At 45.3% G+C, this 18,037-nt stretch overlaps 1 protein-coding gene across 5 annotated transcripts in view; it reads right to left on the bottom strand.

Annotated features, from left to right (window-relative positions):
* RALGPS2 (Ral GEF with PH domain and SH3 binding motif 2) overlaps positions 1-18,037 on the bottom strand; it is a 310,247-nt gene that overhangs the window by 18,708 nt on the left and 273,502 nt on the right. For all 5 annotated transcript variants that reach the window (XM_039483899.1, XM_039483897.1, XM_039483900.1 and 2 more), the window contains 2 exons: positions 17,486-17,578; positions 553-658 (listed from right to left, as the gene is read on the bottom strand). In XM_039483899.1, the coding sequence (XP_039339833.1) occupies positions 553-658; positions 17,486-17,578 (199 nt within the window). The remainder of the gene's footprint in view (positions 1-552; positions 659-17,485; positions 17,579-18,037) is intronic.

The following is an 18,037-nucleotide window of genomic DNA, read 5'->3' as shown; positions in this document are numbered from 1 at the left end:
GTAGCAAGCAAGGCCACATGCCACAGGGGGCCCCATGAAGCTAAGCTGCTCAGGCTTCGTCTTCAGCCTTGAGTGGCAGGGCTCAGGGGCCTGGGTTCCAGCCCCAAGAGGTGGGGCTTCAGCTTTCTGCCCTGGGCCCCAGCAAGTCTAACACTGGTCCTGGTTGGCGGCCCCCCTGAAACCTTCTGGCGGCCCCCCAGGGGGCCCCAGACCCCTGGTTGAGAACTACTGGAACAGTGTGTCTGAATAGCCCCTTTTTGTTTTAGTTAGGGGAATGGTGTGGACTGGATGTTGAACTACTAGAGGTAGATGCAGTTTCATGTACATAATGTCTGCATGATTCAAGCATGATTTACAAACATGTATCAGGCAAAGCTGCTGCAAAACTTCTAAGTTAGGAAAGTAGGAGCTGCAGTCCTACGGTGTTCCTAAATTTGGCTTAAGCTCTGAGATTTAATATCCCTTCCAAAGTTGTTGTTATTAATTATGAGCACGCCTAACAAAGAGTTTTAAGTGATTGTAAAGTCAGGTGAATCTGATGATGTTACTCACCCTTCTCAGAATCAGTCAGCAAGAAGAGATCAGGATGTTCTGGGTCATCAGCCATCATCACCATCCATCCTACCACTGACACATTTTTACTTGGTGTAGATTTGAACTGAAAAAAAAAAACAGAGAGTATGTACTAATGTTAAGCAAGAGGGTTCAGCCAGAATTAAAGCATCACATACTACAAAAATATGGAAATAAAGGGCCAATTCTGCTTTCTGCTAACCTGCCATAAATACAAAATAATGCTATTCTGGATCTCCATAAAGGAATAACAGGAAACAACACAGCCACGAAGTTGTGTGGTCATAAACATATGTATTATACAGTTTGACAAGACTCAGTATTTTCAGCACCATGATATTTTAACTGTATACCAGGGGTCAGCAACCTTTCAGAAGTGGTGTGCCAAGTCTTCATTTATTTACTCTAATTTAAGGTTTCGCGTGCCGGTAATACATTTTAACGTTTTTAGAAGATCTCTTTCTATAAGTCTATAATATATAACTAAACTATTTATGTAAAGTAAATAAGGTTTTTAAAATTTTTAAGAAACTTCATTTAAAATTAAATTAAAATGCAGAGCCCCCCGGACCTGTGGTCAGGACCCGGGCAGTGTGGGTGCCACTGAAAATCAGCTTGCGTTCCGCCTTCGGCACGCGTCCCATGGGTTGCCTACCCCTGCTGTATACTATACCGATTTCACTGGGAGACCAGCATTTCTCAAACTGGGGGTCCAGACCCAAAAGGGTGTTGCAAGGTTATTTTAGGGGGGTTGTGGTATTGCCACCTTTACTTCTGTGCTGCCTTCAGAGTTGGGGAACTGGAGAGCGGTTGCTGTTGGCTGGGCACTCAGCTCTGAAGGCAGCAATGTGCCAGCAGCAGTGCAGAAATAAGGGTAACAATACCATACTGTGCCACCCCTACTTTGGCCACCCAGCTCTGAAGGCAGCAGCGTAGAAGAGTGGCGGCGGCTGACTGAAGGCCCAGCTCTGCAGGTAGCAGCTCTGCCTTCAGAGCTGGGTTCCTGACCAGAAGCCATCACTCTCCAGCTGCCCACCTTTGAATGCACCGCTGCCGCCAGTAGCAACGCAGAAGTAAGGGTAGCAGTACTGCAACTCTCCCTACAATAACCTTGTGCCCCCACCCATCCCTTTTTGGGTCAGGACCTCTACAAATTACAACACCGAGAGTGTCAGATTTAAATAGCTGAAATCATAAAATGTACAATCTTAAAAATCTTATGACTGTGAAATTGACCAAAATGGACCATGAATTTGGTAGGCCCCTAATGATGTTACAAAGGCTTTTATCTGCATGAGTTTGTGATGGATGCTTTACAGCCAAGTGACAAACCCATTACTCAATTATACAGATTATACCAAATAAACCTTTATACTATACCACATCATTTCATATTCTGTTTATGCTATGTATATTAGAGAAAAAACTATTTTACAAATATTTCAGTTAAAAGTTGTATTGAGACTTTCACACTTAAAATAATAATAATAATAATAAATAATAATAACTTCTCTCTCTCTGCAAAGCCAGGGCCTTAGCTACTCTCATTTCAACTGTCTAGGTCTCCAAATGAACCATCTTTTTATCAAAAGATAAAAATCTTTTAAAATTACTGAAAATATCCTTTTTATACCTAAAAATTAAACAACGTAACCGCCAGACCTAGAAACAAATGCCTGGGAAAATTGAAACTCGTCTTTTTCATAAGGATAAAACTCCTGCATCTATATCCCTTTGGAGTCATGAGATATCAGGTTACATTTTTGATATTTTTATGTCTAGAAAAGCTCTTACTGGGCCAGGAGTAAAACATGCCTATCCTGGGCCTCAGGCTGGAGTTATTTGGGGTGGGGGGGGGGGAAATTTAATGGAAATTCTACTTTTTGGATGGGATGTTGAGTGGTGTGATATATGTGAAGAAAAACGTTTGCCATGTAGCAATTTTTTTTTTTTTTAAAAGACAGTTATTTGCAGAGGGTTGAAATAGCAAAATAAGTACTGGGTGAGGTAAATGAGCAGGCAGAGAACAAAAGTGGTCAAAAGTGTATGATAAATGCTTATCACAAGAATATCAACATATCACATATTTTGATATTCTTGTGACAAGCTGTAGAACAGTTTGATAATATGGGGTATACTTTAAGATCATTTTTAGAAGTTTTACAACTGTATTAATATTGTTTTTCCTCTCCCTCTTCTGTACAACTGGTCTCAAGATACTAACAAAATCTGGCTTATCGAGGCTGAGATATGAAAATTAGTCCCTATAAAATTAAAAGTAACATTTCTAAAATTAGATTTTTTTTTGGAAAAACGTGGAATGAATAAAATACAAAATAGTGCAAAGTGGTATGAAGACTCATTAGGACCTATATAACTCACTTGTAGCACTGCCATTTGTAAATAGCGAGAACAATCCAAGCTCATGCCAATAAAATATTTATACCACCATACTCCATCATTATACATGTGATATACAAACCCACAAATAAATACTTTTTTGGGAGAGCACTGCCAGGATTATGCTTTCCTAACCATTACACTAAAGGCTTGTGACCAAAACTTGGATTGTGTGTCCAGAACACTCATTTCTGGAATTTGATAGGAAGCCTTTACACATCTGAACACATACCTTTCATAATATAATAATTATACCATCTTCTTTTCTGAAGGTATGCCATTTTAAAAACCATCAGTGAGTAAAGCAAACCTTTTTTTAAAGTTACTTGTCATTAATATCACACAATGTGTTTCAGATTAATTGTGACAGATGCACAATATGAACTGCAACTGGAAATTTGCATGTTGTTTAAATTTACACAGGGTAATGATGCAATGCCCTTGATTTAGAATGAGTGGAAGTAGCTTGTAGAAATGACTCAAGTCTACCACAGCAGTTAGAATGTGGACTTTGCATCCCAAAAAGAAACAGTTGTTTTAGAAATCTTTTCAAACTTCTCCCTGTCAAAAAGCTGATTCTGAACTCTGCTTTCGTATTAACAAGAGGAGGTTACTCACCTTGTGCAGTAACTGACGTTCTCCAAAATGAGTGTCCCTGTGGGTGCTCCACTTTAGGTGTCGGTGCATCCCTGCGCCTTTGATCGGAGATTTCTGCAGCAGTACTCGTACCGGCCACGCATGCTCAGAGCCTGTCCCCCGGCTCTGAGTATACCTCTAGTGAGCATGCGCGGCCGGTTCCCTCAGTTCCTTCTCTACAATGGAGGCTACCCCAACTCTGAAGTAGAGGGGAGGAGGGTGGATAGTGGAGCACCCACAGGGACACTCATCTCGAGGAACGTCAGTTACTGCACAAGGTGAGTAACCTCTTCTTCTTCGAGAGATGTCCCTGTGGGTGCTCCACTTTAGGTGACTTCGAAGCAGTGTATCTCAAGGAGGTAGGGACTTCGGATCTGGCAGGAATGCCGTAGTTAATACTGCCTTGCCTAATCGAGTGTCAGAGAGAGGGCCCTGAGTAAGGGCATAGTGTTTGACAAATATGTGCTTGGAGGACCTAGTGGCTGCTTTACAGATGTCAGTCAATGGCACTTGACGTAAGAAGGCTACAGAGGCAGATATAGATCTAGTGGAATGCGTTCTGATCAATGCTGGCGGTGTAATGTTTTTTATCTGATAGCAGAGTCGTATGCAATCGGAGATCCAGTTTGACAGTCTCTGGGGAGAGATAGGCATGCCTTTGGAGCGCTCCGCGATGGAGACAAAGAGCCTAGGAGAGTTTCTGAAGGGTTTGGTTCTGTCCAAATGGAAGGATAAGGCCCTGCGCACATCAAGTGTGTGCATTGTGGCTTCGAAGGAGTTTGCATGTGGTTTCGGAAAGAAAGTTGGTAGATGTACTGGCTCATTGATGTGAAATGAAGTGTGAACTTTTGGAAGGAATTTTGGTTGTAGGCGTAGAGTAACTTTGTCCTTGAAGAAGAGCGTATATGGTGGATCTGTCATAAGGGCTGCTATCCCTCCTGCCCGTCTGGCGGAGGTAATCACCACCAAAAAGGCCGTTTTCATCGAGAGGTGCAAGAGGGAGCAGGTGGCTAAGGGCTCAAAGGGTTGATGAGTTAAACAGGACAATACTAGGTGAAGATCCCATGGAGGGGTAGGTGGCTTAATGTTTGGATATAAGGTTTGGAGTCCCTTCAGGAAACGCTTGGTGATGGGATGAGCAAAGACCGAGGTATTGTCAACTGTACCATGAAAGGTTGTGATGGCAGCTAAATGGACTCTGATGGAGCTGAAAGAAAGGCCGGATTGCTTAATGCTCAATAGGTAGTCAAGTATGCAGGGAAGAGGTGCCGAGGTAGGAGACAGTTGTTTATTTGAACACCATTCTGTGAATCGTTTCCACTTTCGGAGATAGGTGGTATGGGTGGATTGTGTTCTGCTGTAGAAGCACCCTCTGAACTTGGTCAGAACAGTCTAGTTCTCGTTGGGAGAACCATGCAGGTACCAGGCTTTGAGATGAAGCATGGATAGATTCGGGTGAAGAAGCCGGCCATGTTGCTGTGATAAAAGGTTCGGGATGAGAGGCAGTGAGATCGGTGGTCGAATTGACATTCTGGTGAGGAAAGGGAACCACGGTTGTCTCGGCCATGAAGATGCGATCAAGATCACCCTGGCAAGGTCCGTTCGTATCTTTATGAGGACCCTGTTGAGCAATGGTATTGGGGGAAATGCATAAAGCAAGTCCCGGTGCCACGGGATCATGAATGCGTCTCCGAGGGAGTGTTTGCCCAGTCCCGCCCTGGACCAAAAATTGAGGCATTTCGTATTTTTTGCGGTTGCAAAGAGATCTATGGTTGGGTGATCCCAAGTGCGAAATATGTTGTAAATGATTCCCTCGTCTATCTGCCATTCGTGGTCCGAAGGGAAACGTCTGTTTTACTCGTCGGCAGTGGTGTTCATCACCCCTGGGAGATAAGCAGCTGATATGCAGATGTGGTTTGCAAGGCACCAATTCCAGAGTTTTATGGTCTCTGAGCAAAGAGAGTGGGAGCGAGCCCTCCTTGTCTGTTTATGTAGAACATGCAGGCAATGTTGTCTGTCATTATACGTACATGCTGATTCTGGATCAGTGGTAGGAAGTGGCGGCAGGCATTCCGTATAGCTCAAAGTTCTAGAACATTTATGTGCAGGGAGGTCTCGGAAGGAGACCATAGCCCGTGAACTGTTTGGTGAGAGATGTGGGCCCCCCACCCAGTGAGAGATGCATCGGTCGCCATTATGAGAGTTGGGGAAGTCTGGAGGAAGGGGACTCCAGAGCAGAGGTTGTAGGGGACTGTCCACCATAGGAGAGAGTCTTTGACTCAGTAGGGTATGGCCAGGTGTTTGTTTAGTGAGTGCACGTTTGGTTTGTAAACCGTGGCCAGCCAAGCTTGGAAGCACCTCATGTAGAGACGTGCATTCTGGACCACGAAGGTGCACGAGGCCATGTGCCCTAGTAGTTGGAGGCAGTCTCGGGCGTTGACCCGGGGGCTCTTGCGAAGTCTCGTAGCCAGTAGTTTTATGGTATTGAATTGGTTGGGTGGGAGAGATGTCAGCCCGGTTGTGGAGTCGAGGCTCGCTCCTATAAACTCCAGGTGCTGGGTAGGACTTAATGTGGATTTGCTTCTGTTTATTTGCAGGCCCAGGGATTGGAAGCAATCCATGGTGAGTTGCGTGAAGCAGAGGGCCTCATCGAACGTGGAGGCCTTCAGGAGGCAATCGTCGAGGTAAGGGAATATTATGACCCCTTTTTTCCTGAGGTAGGCAGTGACTACCGCTAGGAGCTTGGAGAAAACTCGGGGGGGGCAGTGGAAAGGCCGAAGGGTAGAACTCTGTATTGGAAATGTGTTGAGCCGAGGGTAAAACGAAGGAAATGTCTGTGGGCCAGGTGGATAGTGACGTGAAAATAGGCATCTTGTAGGTCGAGGGCTGAAAACCAATCGCCCTGCTCCAGGGCTGGAATTATGGTGGTGAGAGTAACCATCTTGAACTTTTGCTTTTTGATAAATTTGTTGAGGCCCCTGAGGTCGAGGATCGGTTGCCATCCTCCAGTTTTCTTTTCTGTTAAGAAAATAATGGGAGTAGAACCCTTTTCCCTTGTGGCATTCTGGCATGAATTCGATAGCCCCCAGGTGAAGGAGATGCTGTACTTCTTGCTGGAGGTGTAGCTCGTTAGAGGGATCCCTGAAGAGGGACGAGGAGGGTGGGTGAGTGGGAGGGAAGGAGAGGAAGGGGATAGAATACCCAGTTGTGATGACCTCTAGAACCCACTTGTCGGTGGTAATATTCTGCCATTGGTGCAAAAATGGCTGTAGGCGGTGTTCAAAGTTAGTTGTAAGCAGTGCATACACTGAAGTTGGGACGATGTTTACAAGACCCTTGACCAAAGGTTCAAATCTGCTTATTAGTTGGAGGAAGCTGAGGCATCCCGGAAGAATTGGTGCGACGCCTCTGGTATCTGGATCTCTGGCATTGGTGTTGCTGTTGTTGATCCTGAGATCTTGGGAACTGCTGAGTATATGGGGGGTAGCATGGACGGTGGTAAGATTGATATCTGTACTGTCGCCTTCTGGTTGTAGGGGTTTGGATGCCTAAGGATCGAAGAGTTGCCCTTGAGTCCTTCATTGAGTGAAGCACCTCATTCGTGGTGGAAGCAAAGAATTTATCACCAGCAAAAGGGAGATCCTCTATGGTGCTCTGAACCTCGCGGGGAAAGAGGGAAGAGGACAGCCATGAACCTCGGCGCATGACCATCGCCGTAGCGGCGGACCTTGCTGCGGTATTGGCTGCATCCAGAGCTGCTTGAAGAGCCGTGCGTGATATGATTTGGCCCTCGGAAACTAAAGCTGTAAACTGTTGTTTCTTCTGGTCTGGAATGTGTTCAATAAAGTCCATGAACTTGTTATAGTTTCTATGGTCGTACTTTGCCAGAACTGCGGTATAATTGGCAATTCGAAATTGTAAGGTTGAAGAGGCATACACTTTGCGACCCAGCAGGTCTAAGCGTTTGCCTTCCTTGTTGGCTGGGGTATGGCAGGAATACTGTTGTTTGTTCCTTTGATTGGCTGCGTCCACTACCAGTGAGTTTGGCGCAGGATGTGAGAAAAGGAATTCAGAGCCCTTAGAGGGAATGAAGTATTTACGGTCCGCTTGTTTGCAGGTAGGCTGGCTTGTGGCTGGAGCCTGCCAGATGGACTTAGCAGGTTCCAGAAGGGCTGGATTGATTGGTAATGCCAGTCTGGATGAAGAAGGAAAGATGCCCATGGGGCCCAATACTGCCATGGTGGTGGGAAAGGCATAGGTGGAGCCATCCAGGGGTTAACGCACCAGGAGGCAGGGTCACGAGGATAGTCTGAGACAATTTTCCTGTGCCCGCGGTTGACAGGAATCCGAGGATGGAATTCTGATTCCATTGAAACATCACCCTGTAGTTCAGACTCCTCTTCACTGGAGGAAGGCTGTTCGGATCCTGAATCATTGGTAAGGGAGACGCAATCTTTAAGGAAGGATGATTGCATCGTAGGTGACACTAAGAGGTCACTTGGCTGGGTAAACGGCAGCACTGAGGCAGCTGAAGGTGAAGGCTGATAGAATTGCTGTGAGGGAACTCGGGCTTGCACTGGAATTCTAAGTCTTGGCTCCGTGCCAAGTAGCGCTGTTAATGCCGGTGCTGGAGCCGGTGCCGCGGTATTAATAGCAGGCTGCGGTGCCTCAGGGGGGTCCTGGAATGTCGGCACCACGTTCGTCGCGGTGCCAATAGGTGCCATAATTGAGGCAGGCAACTGAAAGCCTGTCGCCTTGGCACCGGAGCTTCGTGCTGCCGCCGAAAGCACAGGCGGGTTTAACGCGATGCCTGAGGAGCCCAGCTTGTCGAAAGTGCTCAGGCGGGGGAGCACCGGTAAGGAGACTGTGGATCTGACCGGAGAAGGTTTGTGTCTAAGGGCTTCTTTTGTACTTGACAGAAGGTGCCCTCATTTTGCTGCTTTCTTCTGCTTTTTAGCAGTGGGAGAGCTGTGTCGGTGAGCGGAGGCAGAGTCTGCGCCAGGGTCTGAGGCGGACCCTAAGGATTTTTGAAGCAAAATAAGTTTAAGTTTTAGCTCCCTGTCCTTTCTCGCTCTGGAGCTTAGTTTAGTGCAGTGAGCACATTTGGGGGGAATATGGGTCTCCCCCAAGCATTTTATGCACTGTGAATGTCCATCGGAAAGAGGGATAGCGTCCTTACAGGAGGAGCAGCGCTTAAAGCCTGTGGAGCCAGGCATGTCTGAAGCGGCTGAGAGAAATTTTTTCTTTTAAACAGTAGAAAAAAGGGTAAGTAATACTAACTAACAGCTAACTAACAAGAAACTGTCTAACTACAAGTTATTTTAGGATGAGGAAAGAAATTCTTTAAGGAGTCTGCTGAGCTCCGTCTCAAGCCGGGGATGGTAGAGAAGGAACTGAGGGAACCGGCCGCGCATGCTCACTAGAGGTATACTCAGAGCCGGGGTGGGGGTGGGGCAGGCTCTGAGAATGCGTGCCCAGTATGAGTACTGCTGCAGAAATCTCCGATCAAAGGCGCAGGGACGCACCGACACCTAAAGTGGAGCACCCACAGGGACATCTCTCGAAGAAGAACTGACCTTTGGAAATGATAAAGTGACAACAGTCTCAAAGTTTTTTAAGTTATTAAAACTAGTTTAAAAATGAGATTTCTATTTAAAATATCTATTTTTACTATAATATTTTATAGCAGATTTACAGAATGAAGTACCAAATGCATGTTCGAAATGTTTGTAAATAATGTGACTTAACCATTACATATCCAATAAAAAAGGAGCATTAGCGCAAATAATTACCAAGGGTGATTATTCTGAGTTTATCAGGAGTAAAAGGAGATAGAGTTTACAGCAGATATTCCCTAACAGGCAATTTAATTAATAGATAGATTAAAAATATTTCCATTCCAAAGTTCACATCAGTTATCCCAATGTTTGTCTTATATTAAGAGATTTTGTATCTCTGCAAAATTATCTGGGGGCTGTGGAAGAAATAAACTGCCCTTTAGCCCTCTAACCTGTGTCCATAATTTAAATTAACAAATGCAATACCAGGTACTAGACTAAAAATAACATCCTAAATCCAAAGTCATCATCAACAGTTTAGCATCCCAGCATTCTTCAGTCTCCTTACAATGTGATATAAACAACAAGGAGTCCAGTGGCAACTCCTTTTATCTTGCTGTGTGTACTTTGCATATCCAAGAGGCAGGGTTTGTGCAACCTTACTCTTTTACCAGCTCTGGGTCAGACACATATAAGCCCTCCTGGGCCACTGCTTAAGTTGCTCAGAACAACTACTTGCCTCCTCCTAGGGCCTCAAGGATTTTCCCCTCCTGGTTGGAAAAACTGGCCCTGCTTGAAATTGATCTTTGGAGGCTCTTTGATGGTGAGCCACTTGGGGAAAACTGAGCTAAGGAGGGCTAAGGCTAGAAGGAAGCAGAGAGCTGAGAAAGAGAAAAAAGGCAAAAAAGCAAAAAGCCCCCAAGTAGTGAAAATAGATAATGTCAGAGATACAGCACATGGGTTTGTGTCAGTGTGTATACTGGGGTGGACAAACTTTTTGGGTCGAGGGCCACATCTGGGTGGGGAAATTGTATGCAGGGCCAGGGCAGGGCGTTGGGGTGCGGGAGAGAGTGTGGGGTGTGGGAGGGGGTGTGGTGTGCAGGAAGGGGCTCAGGGCAGGGGGTTGGGGTGTATGAGGGATGCGGGGTGTATGAGGGGGCTCGGAGCAGGGAGTTGGGGAGTGGGGTTCAGGAGGGGTTAGGGCTCCGGACCGGCGCCGCTTACCTCAATAGGCTCTGGGATGGGCAGCGGCGTGAACCGGGGCCAGGGCAGGCTACTTGCCTGTCTGCCCTGGCCCTGGCCCCGTGCCGCTCCCTCAAGCGCTGCGGCCCCTGGGGGAGAGGGGGTGGAGGGCTCTGCATGCACTGCCCTTGCTGCGCCTCCAGGTACCTCCCCCGAAGCTCCCATTGGCTGCGGTTCCCCATTCCCGGCCAATGGGAGCTGCGGGGGGCAGTGCCTGGAGGCAAGGGCAACGCATGGAGCCCTCTGTCCCCCTGGGCTGGATCCAAAGCTCTGAAGGGCCAGATTTGGCCTGCAGGCCATAATTTGCCCACCCCTGGTGTATACACTGCTTCCAGAAAAAAAAAGGGGGAAAGGGCTACTGAAGCTTCCATGTAGGGGAGAGAAATACCCGCTCCAGAACTCAGGAGCGTTTAAACCGGTCTACACTAGGCATTTAAACCGGTTTTAGGAGCGTAAAACCGATTTAACGCCACACCCATCCACACTAAGAGGCCCTTTATATCGGTATAAAGGGCTCTTTAAACCGGTTTCTGTACTCCTCCCTAACGAGAGGAGTAGCGCTAATATCGGTATTACCATATCGGATTGGGGTTAGTGTGGTCGCAGATCGACGGTATTGGCCTCCGGGCGGTATCCCACAGTGCACCACTGACCGCTCTGGACAGCAATCTGAACTCGAATGCAGTGGCCAGGTAGACAGGAAAAGCCCCGCGAACTTTTGAATATTTCTTGTTTGCCTAGCGTGGAGCTCAGATCAGCACGTGTGGCGATGCAGTTAAAAATCAAAATAAAGAAAGAGCTCCCGCATGGACCATGCGGATGTGATCACTGTAAGGGCAGGCAAATCTGTTCTATCAGCGCTCCGTTACAGAAGACGAAATTCAAAATAATTTTTAAAAAATCTCCAGACAGACGCCATAGCAGGGGCTCAGCGCACTGCTGCATGACAAACGTAACGGAAAGCCAAAGAATCAAATGGACGCTCATGGACTGGAGGACTCAAGCTATCCCACAGTTCCTGCATTCTCCGAAAAGTATTTGCATTCTTGGCTGAGCTCCAAATGCTTCTAGGGTCAAACACAGTGTCCGCAGTGGGTCAGGGCATAGCTCGGCAATTTACGCACCCCCCCATCCACCCCCAGAAGTGAAAGGGAAAACAATCCTCTCTTGACTCTTTAACATGTCACCCTATCTTTATTGAATGCTGCAGATAGACCCGATGCTGCAGCACTCAACACCAACATCCTTGCTCCCCCCCGCCATGGGTGGCTGATGGTGCAATACGACTGGTATCCGTCCTCGTCATCAGCCTATTGGCACATGGGGCAGTGCAAAAGGACTGGTAACCATGCAGACTAGCATCCGTTAGGTCGATCAAGGGTGCCTGGCCCTAATTTTTCATGGTAGATGGTACAGTATGGCTGATAACCATCATCGTCATAGCAACAGGGGGCTGAGCTCTGTCAGCCCCCACCCTTCATGTGTAAAAAAAGATTCAATTGCCCCTGGACTAGCAGAGGGATGCTGGGCTCCTCTGCTCCACACTCCTTACTGTCCTGTCTGGACTATCATAGCAGCTGGAGGCTGCCTTCCACTCATTTCTCACTAACAAGTCAGTGTGTCTTATTCCTGCATTCTTTATTACTTCATCACACAAGTGGGGGGACAATGCTACGGTAGCCCAGGAAGGCTGGGGGAAGAACGGAATCAACAGGTGGGGTTGTTGCAGGAGCACCTCCTGTGAATAGCATACAGCTCATAATTTCTGCAGGATCTGACACAGAGCAGCTGTGCTCTCTGATACAGTGGTTCTCTAGTACACTTGCCCATATTCTAGGCAGGACTGATTCTATTTTTAGATACCAAAAGGAGGGATTGACTCTGGGAGTCATTCCCAATTTTAACTTTGTGCCCCTGGCTAAGAGCAGCCAGGGGCACTTATGACAGCAGCAAATGGTGCAAAACGACTGGTAGCCATGCTCATCTTTTTACCAATTTATGGATTGGTAGATGGTACAGTATGGCTGATAACCATCTCTGCTGTCATGCAAAAGCAAAAGCATGCTGCTGTGTAGCGCTGCTGAATCGCCTCTGTCAGCGGCATCTAGTACACATACGGTGAAAGTCACAAAAGGCAAAACAGGCTCCATGATTGCCATGCTATGGCATCTGCCAGGGCAATCCAGGGAAAAAAGGCGCGAAATGCTTGTCTGCCGTTGCTTTCCCAGAGGAAGGAGTGACTGACGACATTTACCCAGAACCACCCGCGACAATGATTTTTGCCCCATCAGGCACTGGGATCTCAACCCGGAAATTCCAAGGGGCGGGGGAGGCTGCGGGAACTATGGGATAGCTACAGAATAGCTACCCACAGTGCAACGCTCCAGAAGTCGACGCTAGCCTCGGACCGTGGACGCACACCACCGATTTAATGTGTTTAGTGTGGCCGCGCGCACTCGATTTTATACAATCTGTTTTACAAAACCGGTTTATGCAAATTCGGAATAGTCCCGTAGTGTAGACGTCAGGAGGAAAGAACTGACATCTGGCCTCACTGGGGAAGCCATCTTTTTTTTTTTTTTTTTTTAAAGCAGCATTTGAGCTATAGGAGAGGACTTTCCTTCCAGAATGGAACATACTCCAGCTGAACCCCAGGCCGAAAGGACCATCACACATAGTGCTTAAGACAGAATGCCAATGTCTTCTGGGAAACAAAACAGGGTCTTTAATATCTCACTGTGTAAACCTCTAAGGCAGCTGAATGTTGGGGCAGCTAGAGACTTGCCAGCCAGGCCAAAAGTAAAAAATAAGGGCTATTGATTACTTCAGCAAGAGTTCAAAGTACAATTGGTGCTTTTCTGCCCACAAGAGAACTTCTGGAGGTTTCCCCAAAGGATGAGACCCATGACATCCTCTCCTCTTGCAGCTCTGTACAACTGTCTCCATATTAACGTAAAGTATAAGGGAGTAGTTGTTTTAGTCTGTATCCACAAAAACAGCAAGGAGTCCGGTGGCATCTTAAAGGCTAACAGATTTATTTGGGCATAAGCTTTCATGGGTAAAAAACCCACTTTTTCAGATGCACCTGAAGAAGTGGGTCTTTTTTACCCATGAAATCTTATGCCCAAATAAATCTGTTAATCTTTAAATTGCCACCGGACTCCTCGTTGTTCATATTGATGTAAAGCACTTAACATGCAAAGAGCTAAGTACCGTATTACTATTTATATTTTTCATATCAGACATGTATATGCCTTAAAAAAGACCCCTCTCTCATGACCAGTTCATGTCCAGCCCCTTCCAACTATAAATAAACTTATCACCTCATAGTTTCAAGCGATCTCTCTACAATAAAAAGTAACCTGTTTTGTTCCCCTCAGTTGCCTGTTACCTCTCACCTCTCAGACTTCCCCTATCTTCCTAATACAGACTATGGATCTCATCTTATACTAGCAGATATGAGGAAACATTATGTGGTAGCTTTGACTAAATTTGAATAACTGATGTTTGTATTTTATATATTAATATCTACAAGACAATAAGTTGGGGTTTGTCTTACGAAAAGGACAAAGTTCAAACTTTTAACAAACTCATTTCCTGGATATGATTTTATTATGCAATTGTTATCACATGCACCACCTAACCTGTGCAATAGAAGATATATCAATTCATGCCTCAGCTACCTTCTAAACACAAATGAAATTAACACAGCTGCAGACCATCTCCAATTTACCCTCAGATAGTTAAACTTCATTCCTGAATCATAACTAAACAAGTATGAGCTGTAACAGGCTCCCTGACAGCCCACAATCAGATAATTAGGACTTAAGGGGCAGGCTGAGGCCTACACTATTCTATTTCACAATAACCCTGCAATATAGGAGATGCCAAGCTAAATCACCACATGGGAGCATCAGAAGGCATTGCACTAATAAGGTCATCAGAAGTACAGATTAAATGCCAAAGTGTTGCTATATCTCCATTAAAATTGAAATTAATAGTTTTTCCTCCCTTTAAAGTTACTAATACATTTTCAGTCTTATCTCCAGTTTAAAGATTCTGATCTGGGAATTATATACTTACCTTTGGAGAAGTATTATTACATGTCCATTTAATGTATACTACTTATCCTCAATAAGACTTTTAAGATAAAAGATTGCTCCCCTTATAGTGTGATATTCATTACTGTATTTTTAGTCTGAAATAAATTGTTAATCAACAAGCCATCTATAAATAGAAGTGAAACTTTTTTTTATTTAGAAACAGAATATAATAGCTAGCTATGTAACTCCCTTAGGTTTCCCACTGCCAAGAGCTACTCAGATTTTTTTTTTAACAACATGTTTATTAAATCTGTTTTAAAATTACTTGTTGAGAAGTATATGCATGTTACAGGTATTATAGTAAAACCCTTTCTCATCCATGTTAGTATACTAGGGAGAAAAAATAGCTCAGTGATTTGAACATTGGTCTGCTAAACCTAGGGTTGTGAGTTCAATCCTTGAGGGGGCCACTTAGGGGATCTGGGGTAAAATAAGTACTTAGTCCTGCTAGTGAAGACAGGGGGCTGAACTTGATGACCTTTCAGGGTCCCTTCCAGCTCTATGAGATAGTACTTAATTGATAATATATGGAGATATACTTATTTCCCCCTTTCTGAGTTATCATTTGATATTTTGAAATGGAGAAAACACCAGGCAACAGAGATTTATAGAATGATGATTCTGTTCTTGGAAAAATACATTATTTGGAATAAAAGCTAAAGGCATCAAAAGTCAGCAACAGGAGCACAAAACAGGACATACTGGCAGAAAGGAGGCTTTTTCAATTCTCAGTGCCTCCAGAAAGACAAGCAATACACTCTTGACAATATAATGCCAGCAACAAATTATTTTCTTAATATAATCATTTGTACAGTCTTGTTTCTTTCCATTATTTCCTGCTATTTCTACTCTTAATGAGGAAGATTTGAATATGTAAGTTTTTCATTAATATCACATAAATCTGTCAAAAAATGTACTTCACTAGTTTCAAACTAGGCAGTAACAATTGACAGATTAGATTAAGCAGGACCATTGCTCTCAGCTAAGCAAACTGAATGCCAATTTAAGTGGGGAGGAAAAATAATTAAGCCAGGCAAACCTTTTTAGTTCACTAAGCTACTATTATTAAGCTACTGAAGATATTATAATATTGGGTTTCCCAATGAAATTAACTAGCGTAAATAAATTTGGAAAACACCCAGCTTGTTATATAAATGACAAAAGACAATTTTTAGTGGATTCTTTTTACAGAAAGTAGAGCAGAACTTTCAGAGATTCAAGATCTTACCTTTGCCCTCTGCATGTAAGAAATAGAAAAAACATTTTGTACCACAGACAAACAAGCTAGTCCCCTTTCCAGGATTCCAGAGCACAACTTCTCATTTTCTAAAATTATACAGCTTTATGCAAAGGTAATGACCCAATGTACAGTGACATCTGATAAAATTCACATGGCTAATGAAGACTTGAAACACTGGATAAAGTTACTGCCTAGAAGTGATAGTCACATTATAGGCTCTACATAGACAACATCAGGGGTTCCGAATTTTCTTCTCTCTCTTGACAGATGCATCCACTTCCCCTTTCATGACTACACAGACCACCCTTCTCCCCTTCCACTGGCTATGGCATAACATTCCTGGGGCAAGTACGGCAATTACTTACATAAAAAAGTAGTAATAAGGAAGTATTTAATGTAATTTTAGCTTCTTTCAATGTGATTTAGCAGCTGGAAACAAGACAGGAAAGCCAGCATCACGTGGCAAGCCAGCTCTCTGTATACCACCAGGAAGTGCTCTGCAGCCACTGGTGGTCCACAGACCACAATTCGGGAATTACTGGATTAGACAGAATAGGCAGGAAGAGTAATCCACAAAAACTGGAGTTTAACACACTCTCCAGTTCTTTACACATTTAAATATTTATATTTGCCATTGTTTGCTTGAATGTTGGGAGGGGAGCAGTGATATATTCTAATCCAGGGGTGGGCAAACTATAGCTGTGCCATCGGAACCACGTCCCTGCGGCCCCCGGGGGGGGGAGGGGGGAAGGGCAGAGGGCTCTATGCATTGCCCTTGCCTCCAAGCACCGCCCCTCGCAGCTCCCATTGGCCGGGAATGGGAAAACACGGCCAATGGAAGCTTCCAGGGAGGTACCTGGAAACGTAGCAAGGGCAGCGCACGCAGAGCCCTCCGCCCCACACCCCCAGGGGCCGCAGTGCTTACGGGAGCGGCACAGGGCTGGGGACAGGGCAGGCAGGCAGGGAGCTTGCCCTGGTGCGCACCACTGCCACTCTAGAGCCACTTGAGGTAAGCAGCGCCAGGCCGGAGCCCGAAACCCTCCTGTGCCTCACCCCACAACTCCCTGCCCTAAGCCCCCTGCCTGCACCTTGCACCCCTCCTGCATCCCAACCCCTTGCCCTGAACCTCCTCGTACACCTGCACCCCTCCTACACCCCAACCCTCTGCGCCCCCTGCTGTACCCCACACCCCTCCTTCACCCCAATCCCCTGCCCTCAGCCCCCTCATATGCCCTGCACCCATCCTCTGCCCCAATCCCTTGCCCTGAGCCCCTTCCTGCACACTGCACCCCCTCCCACACCCTGCACTGCCTCCCACACCCCAACCCCCTACCCCGGCCCTGCATACAAATTTCCCTACCCAGATGCGGCCCTCGGCCAAAAAAGTTTGCCCACTCCTGTTCAAATCAGATATTGTAGGAAGGTATGGTCTATAGGTGACAACACAAGATAACCATTAGCATTTCTTTCTTTCTTTCCAGGTCTTCTCTAATGTGTTTAATATACAATTTCACTGAGCCCAAATGACACATGAAAAGTAGATATTCCCTGTATAGCCTATTACAGTGCCTACTTCTATTAAGTTGTATCCATAGAGATGAGACAGACTGACTGAAGGACAGGATAGTGCTCACTTGCAGGTCCTGGATTATTCTGTTGGTCTGTGTATCAGGAAAGGGCATTAACTTTTAAATTTTGGCAGGCAGTGTTGGGAGATGCACTATAATACATACATGTTTTCTCTCTGTAGCCTTCAGAGACTTTGCAGCATAGTAAAAAAGCTGGGTTCCACACAGTGCTGCCCAGTATTTTGTCCAAGATGCTACCTACAGAGAAAGAGAGAGAACAGATTAATGAAACAACATATTTTATACTGTCTTGTTAAAAATGCATGTACGTTTACCTCATCATCCCACAAATTTCCCTAGGGGAGCAACTGCCCAGGACCTAGCCCAGCCAAAAACAGCTGCCTTTTCACTGATGCTAATTCTAGTTAGATTAAGAATACATGCCCGGGAACACAGTATGAATCAAGAAAGTAGTGCACAGAGGTCTTGATCACTCCTTAATGATCCAGGCATCAAACAAGGTAATATTTATTTCCACTACTTTACCAAGGCTTTTTATTCAATACTGCACTGACTTTGCGTACAGAAATACCTTTTCTTTTTAATGATATATTTGCCATCAAGGGGCAGCATCAAGAATTAGAACAATTGACTTATTTGGAAATTATTGATTTATCACAAAATATTTGTAATTACACAACTATTAAGACCCATTTT

The sequence above is a fragment of the Mauremys reevesii genome, linkage group 8 (genome assembly GCF_016161935.1).
Source record: "Mauremys reevesii isolate NIE-2019 linkage group 8, ASM1616193v1, whole genome shotgun sequence".
Classification (NCBI taxonomy): domain Eukaryota; kingdom Metazoa; phylum Chordata; order Testudines; family Geoemydidae; genus Mauremys; species Mauremys reevesii.
Note: the sequence above shows the minus strand (reverse complement) of the source record. Positions and strands in the feature narration are given on the sequence as shown.